The 17,378-nt window shown below is 42.8% G+C and overlaps 1 protein-coding gene across 1 annotated transcript; it reads right to left on the bottom strand.

The window, feature by feature from the left end:
• Positions 1 to 2,937: 2,937 nt before the first annotated feature.
• ggctb (gamma-glutamylcyclotransferase b) lies at positions 2,938 to 17,164 on the bottom strand. Its single transcript, XM_040049950.1, has 4 exons — positions 16,706 to 17,164; positions 16,482 to 16,627; positions 16,269 to 16,401; positions 2,938 to 4,576 (listed from the first exon to the last, which is right to left on the bottom strand). Exons 1-4 carry the CDS (start codon positions 16,967 to 16,969, stop codon positions 4,409 to 4,411), a joined length of 711 nt encoding a protein of 236 aa, XP_039905884.1. The 5' UTR covers positions 16,970 to 17,164; the 3' UTR covers positions 2,938 to 4,408.
• Positions 17,165 to 17,378: the final 214 nt, after the last annotated feature.

Here is a 17,378-nt window from a genome sequence, read left to right as displayed (position 1 = left end):
CAAGCTCTTGCTGCGGTTACACAAGGACCAAATGGCCTTTGATAATGAGCTAGATGCCCCATACTCCCAAAGCACCTTCCATACAATGTCTCGAGGGATGCGGTCAAATCCCATAAAACACATGTAGACTGTAACCCCCATTCAAACTTGAATTTCCTCATTAGGATAAAGATCTGGTTTAGCGGTCTATGACCAGGATGACAATCACTGAATCTGAGGTTCGAATAATGGACAAACTCTTGTCTCCAGTACCCTGGCATAGACTTTTCTTCCTAGGGAGGCTGAGTAGTGTGATCCCACTGTAATTGAATCACAGAAGTAACCACCACCCCTGTCTGCCAATCCAGAGGGACTGCCCTGGATCTCCAAGTGATGTTGCAGAGGTGTGTCAACCAAGATATACCTATAGTAACTCAAGGCAAATCACCTGGGGCCCTACCACTAAGGAGTTATTTAACTACCTTACTCACCTTGGACCCATTGATCCGGAAGTTGTCTGTCTCGTCCCCAGACTATTTTTCTTCAATAGAAGGCATGTCAGTGGGACTGAGAAAAGTAGTCTTAACACCAACCAACTATATCCTTGGTTGAAGTCAGCAACCCACACTGAGAACCTGATGGTTTGCTGGAATCGCCTCGAGGCTGACCAAAAGGCTTCTTCCATGACCTTAATGAACTCCTCCCATGAGCTAAGGCTGCATCCACATAGGAATACTAATAATTTGTAAGGAATAACTGAAACTGTGAAAACCATGTTTGGAAAATATATAAAATATATAAAATTCCCCTCCCACCCCTGCGGGCGTTCTATCCTCCAAGCTGGGGTCCTCTACCAGAGGCCTGGGAGCTTGAGAGTCCTGCGCAGTATCTTAGTTCCCAGGTCTGCGCTCTTCTGGACAGAGATCTCCAATGTTGTTCCTGGGATCTGCTGAGCACATAGTGCTTTGATTACCACCGGGACCACTGTTACCTTCACCCTCCACATGTTCTCCAACTCTTCTCTGAGCCCTTGGTATTTCTCAGGTTTCTGGTGTTCCTTCTTCCTGATGTTGCTGTCATTCAGAACCGCTACATCTATCACTACGGCTGTCTTCTTCACGGTTGGAGAAAGAGAGGAACCAGGCATGGAGCTCTGAATGCAAGGCAGTGTGTTTATTTACAGTGGTAAAAGGTTAACAACAGTTCAATGTGCAAAGTAGTCAGTTGTGTCCCCCTTCCCGTGCTCAAACAGTGCGTGGCAGTGAATTGTCCTTCCTCCTCCAGGTAGACTCCCATGCTTGTGATTCTCCTCCATCCCTGTTCCTAGTTGCACACAGAACAGCAAACAGTTAATCACTTGTCTGGCAGGCAACACTTAACTACGCAAACGGTCAGAGAATACTACCAGGCTTAGTGCAATACTCCAGCGCTGACTGTCGTTCGGCCACACCATGAAATAGCTCTGCCTAAGATGGTGGATGATTAAAGGCAGCTGTTGGCTGGATCAGTTGCAGGTGTGGCGGCTCCAGAGCGGCAGCACACCCGGGTCGGACGTCACTCATTGCCATGCGACCTCCGTAAACAATTGCCACGGAGCCGGAGAGGAAAATGAAAGAGAGAGGAAAACACACGAACACAGGCAGGTCGACCGGTCGGGGAACCGTCCAACCCTGACATTCTGTTTGTCTACCACCACTATGTCCGCTTGGTTAGCCATCACTTTTTTGTCCGTCTGTATCTGGAAATCCCACAGGATCTTCATTATCTGCCTCCTTTTGGGGCGTCTCCCATTTTGACCTCAGGACTTCCAGGTTATACTTGGCACAGATGTTCCTGTACACTATGCCGGCCACTTGGTTATGGCGTTCCATGTATGCCTTGCCTGCTAGCATCTTGCACCCTGCTGTTATGTGCTGGATTGTCTCTGGGGCATCTTTACACAGCCTGCACCTGGGGTCCTGCCTGGTGTGATAGATCCCAGCCTCTATGGATCTTGTGCTCAGTGCTTGTTCCTGTGCTGCCATGATTAGTGCCTCTGTGCTGTCTTTCAGTCCAGCTTTGTCCAGCCACTGGTAGGATTTCTGTCAGCCACCTCCTCTATCTGCTGGTGGTACATACCGTGCAGGGGCCTTTCCTTCCATGATACTTCCTCCTCTTGCTCCTCTTTCTTGGGTTTCTGCTGCCTGATGTATTCACTGAGCACACGTTTGGTTGGGGTGATCTTCCTGATGTATTTGTGGATGTTCCCTGTCTCATCCTGGACAGTGGTGCTGATGCTCACTAGTCCTCTGCCTTCTTCTTTCCGCTTAGCGTACAGCCTAAGGGTGCTGGACTTGGGGTGAAACCCTCCATGCATGGTAAGGAGTTTCCTGGTCTAAGAAGTCCTGGACTAGGGACTCTTGTCAATCATCTCACTGAGGGGGTTCAGGCCTATGCAGAACAGCAGTGGGGACAGAGCATCTCCTAGATAACGCCCACACTCAAATCAAATCAAATCAAATCACTTTTATTGTCACATCACATGTGCAGGCACACTGGCACAGCACATGCGAGTGAAATTCTTGTGTGCGAGCCCCACAGGCAACTTGATGGTGACCTGTGCTATGGGCTTGGAGTTGTCCTCTAGTGTTGTACGCCACATCCCCATTGAGTTCCTGATGATCTTGTATAGTTCTGGGTATTCCAGGATCCATGTGTGGGGCATTGAGTCATAGGCCTTCTTGTAATCAATCCAGGCAGTGCACAGTTTGGTCAGCCTGGTCTTGCAGTCTCGGCTGACTGCTCTGTCTACCAGTAGCTGGTGTTTTGCTCCACTGGTATTCTTGCTAATTCCTTTCTGTGCCCCACTCATGTATTGAGTCATGTGCCTAATGATCTTAGCCGCTATGATGCCTGAAAGGAGCTTCCACATGGTACTGAGGCAGGTTATAGGCCAGTAGTTGGATGGGACTGGTCCCTTCTGGGGGTCCTTGAGGATTAGGACGCTCTGGCCTTCAGTTAGCCATTCCAGGTGTCCCTCGTCAACTAGCAGCTGGTTCAGTTGTGCTCCTAGATGCTCATGGAGTACAGTCCATGAGGCATGAATCATGTTGGGGCCTGGTGCTGTCCAACTCTTCATACTGGAGACCCTTTATTGTCTTCTACTGTGATGGTTACTGGTCCCTGTTCAGGGAGCTTGCTGTGGTCTGCCCTCAGACCCACTAGCCACTGAGCAATGCTGTTATGGGTTGCATGCTTCTCCCATATTCTCTTCCAGTATTACTCAGTCTCCAGCCTTGGTGGTGCTGTTCTCATATTGTTCCCCTGCTACTGAGAGTACACCTTGGCTGGTTGTGGAGAACAGCTGGTTTATTCTCCTGCCTTCGATCTCTCTGGTGTACCTCTCCAAACAGCTGGCCAAGGCTTTGAGTCTTTGCTTGGCAGTTTCCGGCATCTCAGGTATGGGCAGCTTGCTGTACTTCATAGGCACCTTCTTTGTTGCACCTTTCTGCAGCTCTAGTTTCTGTGTGTGCATGTGTGTGTGTGTGTGTGTGTGTGCATGTGTGTGTGTGTGTGTGCGTGCGTGCGTGCGTGTGTGTGTGTGTGTGTGGGTGTGTGTGGGTGCGTGCGTGTGTGTGTGTGTAACTGTTTTGCACTATAATTTACTCATAAAAGAGTTCATTTAAAAAAAATCAATTTTCATGCATTTTTTATAAATAATTTTTCCTTCATCCTTTATTCTATAGTAAGAAATATATAAATACCATGAGAGATAAAATATGTACTAAACATACACTTTACTCAAAGTTCTTTCCTTTTCTTTTATATATAGAATATATTTGGTAGAAAAGATTGTGGTCAAATGCTTCAAAAATAATTTGATAATAACACATCTCAATATAATGTCAGAAAGGCAGCTCTCCTGGTAACACTGTCGGATATCTACACACAATCTCAGGCAGCACCTGGCACAATGTTTCCCACAACACCAACACCTATCTCACTGAGTATGAAGAATGTGAAATATGAGACGAATGTTTCTGTGTAATTCCATATGTATCCGTTTGAAGACCGACTGTCATCCATCCATTTTCTTAAACACTTCTCCAACTATAGAATTATTCCTTAGTCTCTGGACTTTTTGTACTGAAATATATCTTCACCATAACACATGAAGGTAAAACTGTTTACATAAAATAAATAAATGTAATATTGTTTCTTAAGGAATATTGTAAGTTTTCATTAAATCCAAATTAGACGACAAAGTCATTAATATTCTATTGTACCTGTGGCTGACAATGGAGCATAGTAGAATCATAAACTATGCTCCTATAATTAAGGTTAACCATTAGGTGAAGCAGCTAACTAAGGCACAACATGCTTAAATACAGTGTTATAACCAATAAAGTATTTGCTAAGGTAAAAAGTGGACCTGGTTTACATTGGATAATCAGGCATCATTAGAACGATGGTTGACCTTTTCTTTGGCTCTTCGTCTGGCTCGCTCCAGTTCAGCCATCATGGGTAGGGGACCCTCATACATGTTGGTCTTGATTGCTCGAAGTTTCTCCTGGTAGTCTTTTGGCAAGCCATTCTGTTCTGCTCCCATTACAATCACCTGCAGTCATTGATGAGAATATATTTGTTATAACCATGACAGCAGCCACAAATGTCAGTTGTCAACTGTCTTCAGTGTAATAAAGCAAGAGTGAGCTTCCTATAACTTTTAGGTATACCCATTGACCTGTTTCAGGGCTCTAGACTAACTTTTTGCCATGGGCGTGCCGGTACGCCTAACTTTAAAACGTTAGGCGTACCGGCACAAAAGTTAGGCGCACACAAATTTTCTAATAATTTATATAATATAAAGTGTTTTTCTGGATACACTGTGCTTTTTCAGCATTCAAAGATTGATGACACCGTGTCAGAGCACTGGCTATGAATTTCAGAAGGATCAGGCCTTAACAGAAAAGTTAGCAATAGTTCTTTTCCTATTACAGCTGCATCCACTTCTGTCGTGCCTAGGCTGCTCACTAGGGCTGGGTATCATCACTGATTTCTATAATCCATTCGATTCCGGTTTTCAAAGTCCCGATTCGATTCAACTTAGCCTCAGACAGTCAGAAATATTATAATTCTGATCATTTATCAGTACTGACTTCATCAGAATTGTGAACATCACAGCAGATGCCTTTGTGTGAAAGTAACTGAGAATAAAACAGAAAAACATGAAGGAGATTTTCCTGGTCTGGCTTTTTATAGCAGATAACCTTCAAAATATTCTACAATGTTCTGCATATAAAGTTTAAATTTCTTCAGTACTGAACAACAGAAAATATAGGCTTTCTTGTCCGAGGTCATTTAAGTGAAAAAAAGAAAAAGACAGCAGCCACAGCGCTGTAAACAACGGTAGACTGGTGGGTAATAAGCGAATGAATAATACAGAAAACAGAGATTGGAGACGGAAACTGTTCTTGAAGTACAGAGAGAGATAGAGAGAGAGCTAGCTGTGCATGAAGTGTGATTTTAATAGTCGTGGAAGCAAAACAGCAAAATTCATGACGCATTGATCAAATGTGAAACGCAGTTTGCTGCTTCTTTTGCTGCTGGCTCGGCGAATTTTGGTTGGAGAGACAAAACCTGCAGCTCAGAATCAGCGCAAAAAGACGTAATCACAGCGCGGACCGGACGCATCAGGATCGCTGAGCTCCGACAGCGTGTCCGTCTACGGGCCGTCGGGTGAGAAAGCTGAGAAAGACAAAGCTGATTCTGATGCGTCGGGTCTGTGTTTACGTCTTTGTGTGGAGTCCATGTACCTGCTCTCATTTGCTGTTTGGTTGTTGTTGAAATGGTTTTGTGAGCTTTAATCTGAGAATCTGGCGTTTCTGGCCAAACACAGTTATATTTAAAAGTCGATTCAGGATTTAATGAATTGATATCGCTTTATTCAAGCTACTCACCTCCCACTTCCACCTGCACTTTCAACTGGACCACGGCCAATCAGAGAGGTCCCGCCCCTTACTATCTCTGATTGGTTTAGTCCACGATAGGGGCAAAATGTGTGTCTGTTGTTGACCACAGGGAAGGTTGCAGATTTATTTATTTATTTTTGCTACCCAAACATTTGGTCGCACAGGTGCAACCAAATATTTTTTTTTAGTCGCACCACTGAAAAATTTGGTCGCATTTGCGACCAAATTGGTCGCACTCTAGAGCCCTGTGTTTGTAACACAAATATCTAATCAGCTAATCACAGGCACACGGACACAATCTCAATGTCAACACAATCTTATGAAGTTCTAACCACGCATTTGAATGAGAAAGAAAGGCGATTTAAGGAAGTTTGACTATGTCATGGTTGTTCGGACGGGCTGGAGTTTTCCAGAGATGGCTAATCTACTGGAATTTGTCAGCACAACCATTAGTGATGTGCGATACCACTGATTTCCTTTCCGATCCAATACGAAGTAAAATTCTGTACAAAAACTTAATGTTTCATTGTATTTCATAATACAGTAGATGTCACACAGTGGAAATTTGTGTTTTTATGTTTTGTCAATCTGTGTGTTGGTACATAGTGTTGATTTTATTTGCATGATTTTAATGTAATAGTGATATTGCATGTTTGTCTATTTATATTTATACTGCATGGCTTTATCCTCATATTTATATTTGTGTTAATGTTGTACCATGTTCCTTTAACCCACTGTGGACTAAACAGATAATTGTAGGCACCTGTGAGGTGGGGGCGTTCCCCAAGGTGGCCTATCAGCCACCAGGTTGACCTGTTAAAGGGGATGGTGAGCGCAGAGACAAAAGAAGAAAGAAGCGATACACGAAGGGTGAGGAGGAGAAAAAGGAACGCGTGCAAGCCTGCACGTGTGTGGAACGAACTGCTGCCTGACTGTGGGGCGCCGCGAGTTGTTCGGCGATCCAGTCCTAACGGCAGGAACGGCAACAGTGGGTGGCGATGGCCGCAATGCACAACAGGGCAGGGATGCCCCTCTGCCTTCCTCCCTGGGCTGTTGCTGGCGAGTTTCCCCATCCCGGAAGAGAAGTTCCTCTCCTGTCTATTTCAGATAAGGACCATTCGCCCATTTGTGGCTGGATTGTGGGATTATGGGACTGTGGGAGGATAATTTTAGTATATGGAAAACATGTTTTAGCCTTGTTTTAATAGTGTATAGTTATTTCTGCCGGCAGGGTTTTTAGCGGGTTGCAACACTACTTTTATTGTATACGGGGAATTTTGTCTTGTATTTGTGACTCTGGCTGTGTTTTTTTATTATGGAAATAAATGGTGTTTGAAGCCAGCTTAGTTTCTGTGCCCTGAGCGCTGACCCACCCACTCCCCTTTTTCGCTTGTATGTATACCAGACGTGGTGGTGGTGAAGATTTAGGTCCACCAGTCTTAGCGGCTACATATATAATTGTATTATGAAATTGTAATAACAGGGCTTCATAATGATTAGACAACATCAGACTACTTGTTGTTATTGCTTAATAATGCAGAATTATCGTATAGAAATAAAAAACCTGAAGTTGTGTGCTAGTTGAACACGTTGCCTGCAGCACTAAAGGACTCCGCCAGAGACGTCTGTCTCGCCCTAGCAGCACCTGTCATGTCACCTCAACATAAGCTCATCATATTCTGTGATGTCATTTAGTCTGAGGTGTTTGACGAGGTTAGTGGTCTTGCCACATGTATCGCAAACCACGTCTTGGCTGTTTGTGGAGGTAAAATACGTCCACACATGACTCCGTTTACGCTCAGCCATTGTTGTGAATGCGCACGCCAAGAGGCTGCGACACATTCGCATATGACTATGAAAGGCGTAAGAGGAAGTAGTTCCTTCCAATTTAGACGATCTGAATGAAATAGTTTCTTTCCACTGTTCCTGTTAATGAAAATCTACAAATTTACCCCAAAGTACTAAAATATCAATATTTTAATATGAGAATCGATTCTAGAACATAAATTACTGGTATTGGAAGAATCAATATTTCAATATCAATCCGCACACCACTAACAACCATCTGCACCGTTCACAAGAATGGACCAAAAAAGAGAAGATATCCTGGGAGTGGTAGTTCTAGGTGTAAAATGCTTTATTGATGCCAGAGGTCAGAGGAGAATGGGCAAATTGGGTTGAGCTGATCAGAAGGCACCAGTAATTCAAACAACCACTTATTACAGCCGTGGCCCTGTGAAATAAAAAATGTCACTTTAGGGCCCAACACGTTAATATTGCAAACCACGCTACGCCTAAAAATACTGTGCATGAATCAATATTTAACCTAAAGAGATGTTTTTGATTGTGTGAAAGACTGACGAGATGTGTGGAGGCCATCGTTGCATTTTAATATTCTTTTCATAACACTATTATATTTTCTATTTTTACTAACATTGATTGGTACTTTATACCAAACACAAATGAAATACATCTGAACTTTTTAGATGGAAGTAAATTTAAAATCGTATTTATAAAATTGCGTACATTTTTTTTTTTACTTCATTCTTTTATTTATAATATTAAGTATTGGCAAATATAACTTAAATAAGCCATTGGAAATGAATTACAGCCAACTAAAATACGTCTCTGTTCTGAGTCCTAGTGAAACTCAAATAGGCTTTAAATAAATTTAGCTTATTGAAAGCTCTCAACACCTGCAAAAATTACATGCAGAGTGGGATGGGAGTGAGACAGCTTAGCGTGAGCCAGAGGTTTGATCTGTTTGGCCTGTAAGCAGGTCGACAGATAAGTGATTTAGTATACATATGTACATGTTGGCTAAAATAACACAAACACGTTGTGTTCTGATAGAAATAAGATAAGCTAATACATATTAAGAAGGTCAAGAAGTTTCTTTCATGTGGACTTCGCTATGAGTTTAATTTCCAGCTGTCTCAGTTTTCATGTTTTTTTTTTCAGATGACAGGTTAATAATTTACATTAAAAAAAAAAACGAAAATAAAAGGAAAGGAAACAAAATGCACTATTTGACTGTTTTAATGTTTTCTAGGGTCCCTGTCAGTCTCGGGGCCTTAGAATCTATCACGTTTCTCCCCAAGGTATTCAGATTAGCATCTTTGAACCTACAAAACGTTGAACCTTAAGCAGTTGGGCTACAGCGGCAAAACATCACACCAGCTGCTGTTCAGGTAAATACAACTGAGGCTGCAACTTGGACAAGCTCACCGATAGTGTTGGGGAGTAACGGAGTACATGTACCGGCGTTACATATTTAAAATACAAAATATGAGTAACTGTATTCCGTTACAGTTGAAATTAACGGATTGCACGGCAGTATTTTCCTGTTTCATATGTTCGGCTATGCTCTCTCTTTTCTGATAATTCCACGCTGTTGGAAACCCAAACAAAACACGCATTAAGAGGCTCTAATGTCTGTGTCCCAATCTCGCGGCCCATGTCACCCCTACTTGCGACCCGCATAATGGCATGAAGAAATATTTTTAAAAATTATTGTTCAAAAATTATTTAACATGAAGGCAATAGGCAGAGTGTTACAGGCGTAGCCCTAAAGAATGCAGCCTCATGGGCAGTGTAGTCCAGTTGTAAGTAAGCTATTAACCCTCGACTGTACGCTGTGTTCCTGTTTTCCTCTGAAACAATAAGCTCCGTTGGAGCAGCCTTTCAACGCCTCTCTCTGTCTCTCGCTAGCAAAGTTGACCCAGACAACAAAGTAAAGCTAGTTTTCAGCTACGAGCCCGACACGAACCCGACGTATTAGCCAGAGGTCCCTTTACTACGGTTCGGAGCCGCGGACCTGTTTTATATACGCGCGGAATAGTTTCTATACGAGATCACTGCAAAAAGTGCAGCCTTACCTAATGTCCACCTACTGTTACTCATTTATATTAAGATTTAAACATCTAGTAGGTGTTGGTATGGAGAGTAACCTCGTCATAGTAATAAATCACACAGCAATAGTACATTCATGTAGTTGTAAAAAGCATGATAATATGTTAAGTAATCCGAAGTATTCAGAATACATTACTCTCATTGAGTAACGTAACAGAATACATTACAAAATACATTTTGGGGCCTGTAATCTGTAATCTGTAGTGGAATAATACATTTAAAAGTAACCTTCCCAACACTGCTCACCAAAACTGGACAAAATAATACTGGAAAAAAACAGGAGGGTCACAATTAGGCCTCGTATCATCAGTTCAGGCTGCTAGTGTTGCAAAGGCATGCACTGTTTCTGGCTTCCTCTTTGAACACAGTTGTTTCGGTTTCTTAAGTAGAGTGGGATATTTGTATCATGGATATGCAGTCGATAAACACTCTGAGTAATGTGAAAGAACGTTTCCAGCACATTTTTGAATCTACATCACAGTGAGTTGACGCTTGTATAAACAGAAAAGGGGGTCCAAACAAGTACTGGCAAGGTGTACCTAACAACATGACTGAGTATATGTCAAGCTTTTTATCAAAGAAACAAAAAAATGCTTTGTTAAATGTATTTTTTAAACATATTTTCCCCAGCTGTTTCATAAATAAATTAGGGTATGATCTGCAGTGTTTAGTTAAGTTGAATCTGCCTTGAACTAAGGTTTCCCAGCAGAACTTTGCAAAGAGATAAATGATGTTGTTGACTTCACGAGTCAGTGTGGTGATGCATGCTCAGTAATCCAGGTAAGGATATTCCAGAAGGAGTTTCTGTTCACTTGGATCATTGTTTTAGTATTACCACCAGTGTGTTAGAATTCAAAGATGACAGTAAATTTGAGAATGCCCTGCAGTTCAACAGATACAAGAACAAGCAGAACAGAGGGAACAATGTAGGTAACACACTGTAGAAGACAAAGGTATCAAAACAAAGGCATGCTGTTAGGCATGTTTGGAGCGCTCGTATGTGCTGAGGAACAGTCTAGCATTTTAGCTCACAAGCTGTGAGATCTGTAAAACATAGCAAAGCAATGTGTGTCCTAATTGTTTTGGCCTTTCACATAGTCAGGTGATGAGTGGGGGTAGCAAATGAATCCCTTTTCCAGATGAACCACAGAGAGAGAAATGGATACAAGTAAACATATAACCTGAAAGTAATTCATTGTAAATTCTGTATGTGGTTGGGTTTTACAATGCTGGCTTTGTTTAAATATATATTTTTAAGTGAGACGTGTTGAAATAAAGGTTTACTAGTCAAATATTTAAGTCATTAAGAACATGACTTTAAATCCTAGAACCACCTCGTTTTTAATGATTAAAGCAATAAACATACAAGAAAGAATAAGTGTGTGGATAGCTGATACTAAATATGTTTAGCTAGGACTTATATATACAGTAAACTTTTCATTGTTGCTGATTCAGCTTTATGATCATTTTGGAGGATGAAGAACCTCTCATAAAAAAGCGCGACGTATAATTCCCTCTTGCCCCTCTGGGCTGTCTTTATCCTTCACACTCAGGTCCTGTGCAATTTGTTGTTCTGGACAGAAATCATAGCTGTTGTTCCTGGGAACAACAGCTAGCCCCCTAGTCACTCGCCTAGCTTGGGAATTACTGCACCGAGTTCTCTGGTTACCACTGGGACCACTTTGCCTTCACCTGCCATGTCTTCTTTTTCTTCTTCTCTTGGTCTTTAATATTTCTCAATTTTTTTGTCTTTTTTCCTGATATCGCTATCATTCGGTATAGCTGCATCGATCACTACGGCCGTCTTCTTCAGCTTGTCTACCACCACTATGTCCGGTTGGTTAGCCACCACCATTTTGTCCGTCTGTATCTGGAAGTCCCACAGGATCTTAGCTCGGTCATTCTCCACCACCCTAGGGGGCGTGTCCCATTTTGACCTCGGGACTTCCAGGTTATACTCGGCACAGATGTTCCTGTACACTATGCCGGCCACTTGGTTATGGCGCTCCATGTATGCCCTGCCTGCTAGCATCTTGCACCCTGCAGTTATGTGCTGGATTGTCTCTGGGGCATCTTTACACAGCCTGCACCTGGGGTCTTGCCTGGTGTGATAGATCCCAGCCTCTATGGATCTTGTGCTCAGTGCTTGTTCCTGTGCTGCCATGATTAGTGCCTCTGTGCTGTCTTTCAGTCCAGCTTTGTCCAGCCACTGGTAGGATTTCTGTCAGCCACCTCCTTCATCTGCCGGTGGTACATACCGTACAGGGGCCCTTCCTTCCATGATACTTCCTCCTCTTGCTCCTCTTTCTCTGGTTCCTGCTGCCTGATGTATTCACTGAGCACACACAGTTGTGGCCATCTTCCTGATGTACTCATGGATGTTCGTTGTCTCATCCTGGACAGTGGTTCTGACACTCACCAGTCCTCGGCCTCCTTCCTTTTGCTTAGCGTACAGCCTCAGGGTGGCGGATTTAGGGTAGAACGATCCATGCCTGATAAGGAAACTTCCTTGTCTTGATGTCAGTGGCTTCTATCACCTCCTTTGGCCAACTTATTATGTCAGCAAGGTACCTGATCACCAGCAGGATATAGGTATTGATTGCCTGCATGTTGTTCTTCCTATTCATCTCACTCCTCCAGACTTGCCTGACCCTCAGCAGGGTCTGACGGTCAGGCCTGTGGGATTGCCAGGTACCTGTAGCTGTCCTTGTTGTCTGCAATGTTGCCTTCTGGTAGTGCAATCGCCCCAGTTCGGACTACCGTCCCTCTCTTTGTTACCATTCAACTACATTTCTCCAGTCCGAATGACATTCTGATGTCATTGCTTTAGATCCTAGTGGTGTGGATCAGTGAATTGTTGTCTCGTTCACTCTTGGCATACAGATTGATGTCATCCATGTACAGGAGGTGGCTGACAACTGCTCCATTCTGTAGTCGGTATCCGTAGCCAGTCTTGTTAATGATCTCACTGAGGATGTTCAGGCCTATGCAGAACAGCAGTGGGGACAGAGCATCTCCTTGGTAGATCCCGCACTTGATGGTGACCTGTGCTATGGGCTTGAAGTTGTCCTCTAGTGTTGTCCGCCACATCCCCATTGAGTTCCTGTTGATCCCCAGGGTCCTGTTGATCTTGTATAGTTCTGGGCATTCCAGGATCCAGCTGTGGGGCATTGCGTCATGGGCCTTCTTGTAATCAATCCAGGCAGTGCACAGGTTGGTCAGCCTGGTCTTGCAGTCTCGGATGCCTGCTCTGTCTACCAGTAGCTGGTGTTTCATTCCTCTGGTATTTTTGCTAATGTTCCCCACTCATGTATTGAGTCATGCGTTTCTTCATCTTAGCCGCTATGATGCTTGACAGATGCATGCGGTGCTGGCACAGGTTATTGGCCGGCAATTGGATGGGACCAGTCCCTTCTGGGGGTCCTTGGGAATCAGGACTGTCCGGCCTTCAGTTAGCCATTCTGGGTGTCTCCCATTGGCCAGCAGCTGGTTCATTTTTGCTGCCAGACGCTCATGGAGTGCAGTAAGCTTCTTTAGCCAGTATGTGTGGACTGGGCCATATCATACCATTCACGATAATACCAGTATAATGTTGGGCAATGATAAGAAAATGAAATATTGCAATAGAATATGGGTAAAACGCGCATGCGCAGTGCCTTTGTTTTCATACGCACATAGCGGCGACGCAGAATGAGAAGGACGAAAGTGGATCGTTAAATGAAACGGATGAACCAGAACTGGTTTGTAAAAATACTGCAGCTTCAGTGGTGTGGAACTGGTTTGGCTTTCGTCTGTCAGATACACAGCAAAGCACTATTTTTGGTAGAGCATGCTAGCGGGCCGTCGTTATTACCGTGTTGTTTGGAAAATACGGCACACTTAAAATCATCCTTTGATTTTTCTGAAAGTCGACAGTGCCCCTTATAATCCCGTGTGCCTTATGTATGAACTCTGGTTGTGTTTACTGACCTGGAAACGATTTTATGTACACGGCGCTCGAAAATCTGTCAAATGCTTTAGTGCAATTTTGCTAAGCTACGAAGCCTCGCGGAGTGATATGTACTGTGCTTCAACATAATGTTACCGTATTGTGTGTGTATAACCTCTTTAAGTTTTGTGGATATTATACATGGTTATGCTGAGGATATGTCGGGCAGTTTCCACTGGAAATGCCTTTTGGTTAAACTGTCAGCGAGGAATTTGAATTTGCACTGTTATGTTTTTATATAACTTTAATGCACATAAATTACAGCTGCTTGTTTAAGTGAAAATACAGTGATGGTTTTTTTTGCACTAATAAAGTTGAGGAGTTGTAAAGTATTTTGTCTAGTGTCAATTATATCGTCAGTTATATCGTTATTGCAAATTTTCAAATGTGTATCGTGATAAATATTTTTGGTCATATCGCCCTGCTCTAGTATGCGTGAATCATTTTGGGGTCTTGTGCTGTCCAAGTCTTCATATTGGAGACTCTTTCTTGGATGTCTGCCACTGTGATGGTTACTGGTCCCTGTTCAGGGAGCTTGCTGTGGTCTGCTCTTAGAGTGACTAGCCCCTGAGTTGCTGTTATGAGTTGCATCCTTCTTCCATATGCTCTTCTAGTATTGCTCCGTCTCAACCAATGTTAGAGCTGCTGTTCTCATTTTGTTCCCCTGCCACTGAGAGTACACCTTGGATGGTTCAGCGGAAAACATCTGGTTTATTCTCCTGCCTTCGATCTCTCTGGTATTCCCCTTCAAACACCTGGCCAAGGCTATGAGTCTTTGCTCGGTAGTTTCCAAGGTCTCAGGTATGGGCAGCTTGCTGTACTTCTTAGGCACCCCTTCTTCATTACACCTTTCTGGAGCTCTGACAGTTGATAGTTCCCTACCTTGATCTCCTTCTCCATGGAGGGCACTGCTGCTGTGGTGTAGATCAGCTTGTTGGTTTAGGTGATGGTTGCAGTAGGGTTTGTCCATAATGCTGCATTCAAATCTTCTAGTAGCACTTCTGAGGGTGCTTTACTTACTCTTGTTAACCACCTACCAATGGTCAAGGTTTCCTGCTTTGCCATGAATCCTATCTTTTAGGCAAGCTGCTCTTGCACTCAACATTCCTTCTGACAAACCTGATGCTTGGTACCCAATCTTGGTTGGAGCTGATGATATCTCCCCACTGACCTGAAGCCCTTGGTCCCCCTTGCTGCAGCATTTGTATTTTACTTCATCGATCTCGAGTTGGGATAGCAGTTCCTTTCGCTTAATGTTGTAACACTGAGCTACTAGTTGTTTCACCATCATCTGGATGTTGGGTATTGAAGATTTCATAGGTCCCACATCATCTTCATGTCTCAGGAAGCTTCTTTTTAGACATGCTAGTGCTGTCAGAAAACGTTCTTATTTTCTCCTTTATAGCTTTTAAAAAAAATCTCGTCAGCATCAAAAAGGTTGAGTTTCTTTTGAAAACGGGATTGTGTCTTTCTATCAGTTATATAAATGGGGTGGACAATGCATTCAAATTGCATTATCTTTTGATATAAGGCAATATAACAGGACAAATCACAGTCTTAACAGTTATGATAAAATTGTATCAACACATCTCAGGTTTTCTGATTTCGGTTTCCGGATATCGTGTGATATTAAACTCCACTAATTTAAGCTACATATACATAAACTGGCATCTGAGTGAATGTTTTTAATACTGCTGATAAAATTATGAAACGACCCAAAATAACAGTAAATGTACCTTCCTTACAGTAAGTGAAATGAGTGTAAGTTGTTACCGTGTACCATAAAGAGGCATTGTTCTTGAGATCCTATAAATAACAAATCAGTATGTCACACAGTCACAGTGACTAGAGGATGAAAACAGATTTTACAAATGAATGTGGAAAAAGAATATCAATTTAATGTCACTTTTTAAAACTTCTGATTAAAATTAAACAAGGGATTAGCCATTAGCTGTTTCTTCCAATTGCTTAGCAGTTAGCTTTGTGTTGACCATTAAATTCTTACTTTTGTTATTTATTTTTTTTAAATTTTCAAATCTGATATACCAGTCTCACAAACACACAAATACCCTCCATGCCTAATGTGACCATATTTGACAAAGACGTTAAAGACATTTCCTATATTTTTCATTTGTCCAAGTTCATTTTGGAAGTATGGCATGTTGTTTTATTTAGTGTTCTGTAATTTTCTGTTTTAAAAAATCAGTTAACTTTAACATCTTAGTTTCTAAACATGCAAATAAAAATGAAAAAATGTTTTTGCTTTGTAGTTGTTAGTATTTTTATGGGATTTACTGACATCAGAGAGAAAAAAATGCATCAGTATAATGGTGAACATTTTTTTTTTAAATTGGACTTTCTGTGATTTCAAAAATATTTTTCTCTGCTCCTGCATCACACTGAAACACTCACAATCATAACTACAGTCAGCATCTCACCTTTAGGTACTGTGGTGATGGTGGAGCATACACACAGCTGTTCATTATGTAGGTGCGACAGTTGAGGTCCTGGCCTTTTGTCTTCACCGATAACTCCACAGGACTGTACGCTCCTAATGTCACGTTCTCCTGACTAAGTGTGTAAACAAATGTTACACGTCACGTTGACCAGGAGGACACTGAATAAAATCTATGAGAAAAAAACAACTTTACCTGTCAAGAGACTCTAGATCAGACACGTTCATCCTCCACACCACACCCCACACCTCGTCTCCAGGGCTGTGCTCTATGGTGGCAACACCTCCATGCCATCGGTCACTAGCAAGGCCTTTGTGGTTCCCAAAAACCAGTTTATAGTCCTGAAAAGTGACAAAAGGAAGGAATAATTAAATGTGTTCATATGGGAGAGCTTCCCCTTTTTTCTCAGCACATCATACCTTGAGCCTGGCTACACAGTGCACTGTCGCAGAGGGATTCTTGAGCTGAAGACGTTCCTTTAGCAGGTTACTGCCATATGCAAAGTACAGGAAAGTGTGGTTATCCCCCATGTTGTCATCAGTCTCTGTCAGGAGGAAAATTAGAACCAGATGGACTGATGGAAAGAAAATTATGCACAGACACAGAATAAAGCAACACTGACAGAGGTGAAGAGCAGAGGTGAGCCAGTTTTGTGGAGGTGCAGCATGCAGAGGTGAGAACATGTCAGCTGGAGAGTGACAGGAATGAAGTGCTGGCCTTCCAGCACCCACACACTATTCTTATGTTAATCCTGTGTACAGCCACTGAGCTCTATTCAGCTCACAATACACGGTTTGCCTCGTGTGTGGAGCCAACAGTACTGAGCCAGGCACACACACACACACACACACACACACACACACACAAACACACGCGCAAACACAAAAAAACCGACACACGCAAACAAGAACACAAACACACACACGCACAAACACACACACACACACACACACACACACACACACACACACACACACACACACACACACAAACACATGCGCAAACACAAAAAAACCGACACACGCAAACAAGAACACAAACACACACACGCACAAACACACACACCCACACACAATCGCACACACACACACA

This window comes from Simochromis diagramma, unplaced genomic scaffold (assembly GCF_900408965.1).
Source record: "Simochromis diagramma unplaced genomic scaffold, fSimDia1.1 OVJJ01000021.1, whole genome shotgun sequence".
NCBI lineage: Eukaryota > Metazoa > Chordata > Actinopteri > Cichliformes > Cichlidae > Simochromis > Simochromis diagramma.
Note: the sequence above shows the minus strand (reverse complement) of the source record. Positions and strands in the feature narration are given on the sequence as shown.

Coding starts and splice junctions, on each gene's coding strand:
- ggctb (XM_040049950.1), bottom strand. CDS start 16,969: ATGTTCTCACCTCTGCATGCTGCACCTCCACAAAACTGGCTCACCTCT. Junction 16,628..16,705: donor ACTGTGTAGCCAGGCTCAAG/GTATGATGTGCT, acceptor GTCACTTTTCAG/GACTATAAACTGGTTTTTGG. Junction 16,402..16,481: donor GATCTAGAGTCTCTTGACAG/GTAAAGTTGTTT, acceptor TTACACACTTAG/TCAGGAGAACGTGACATTAG.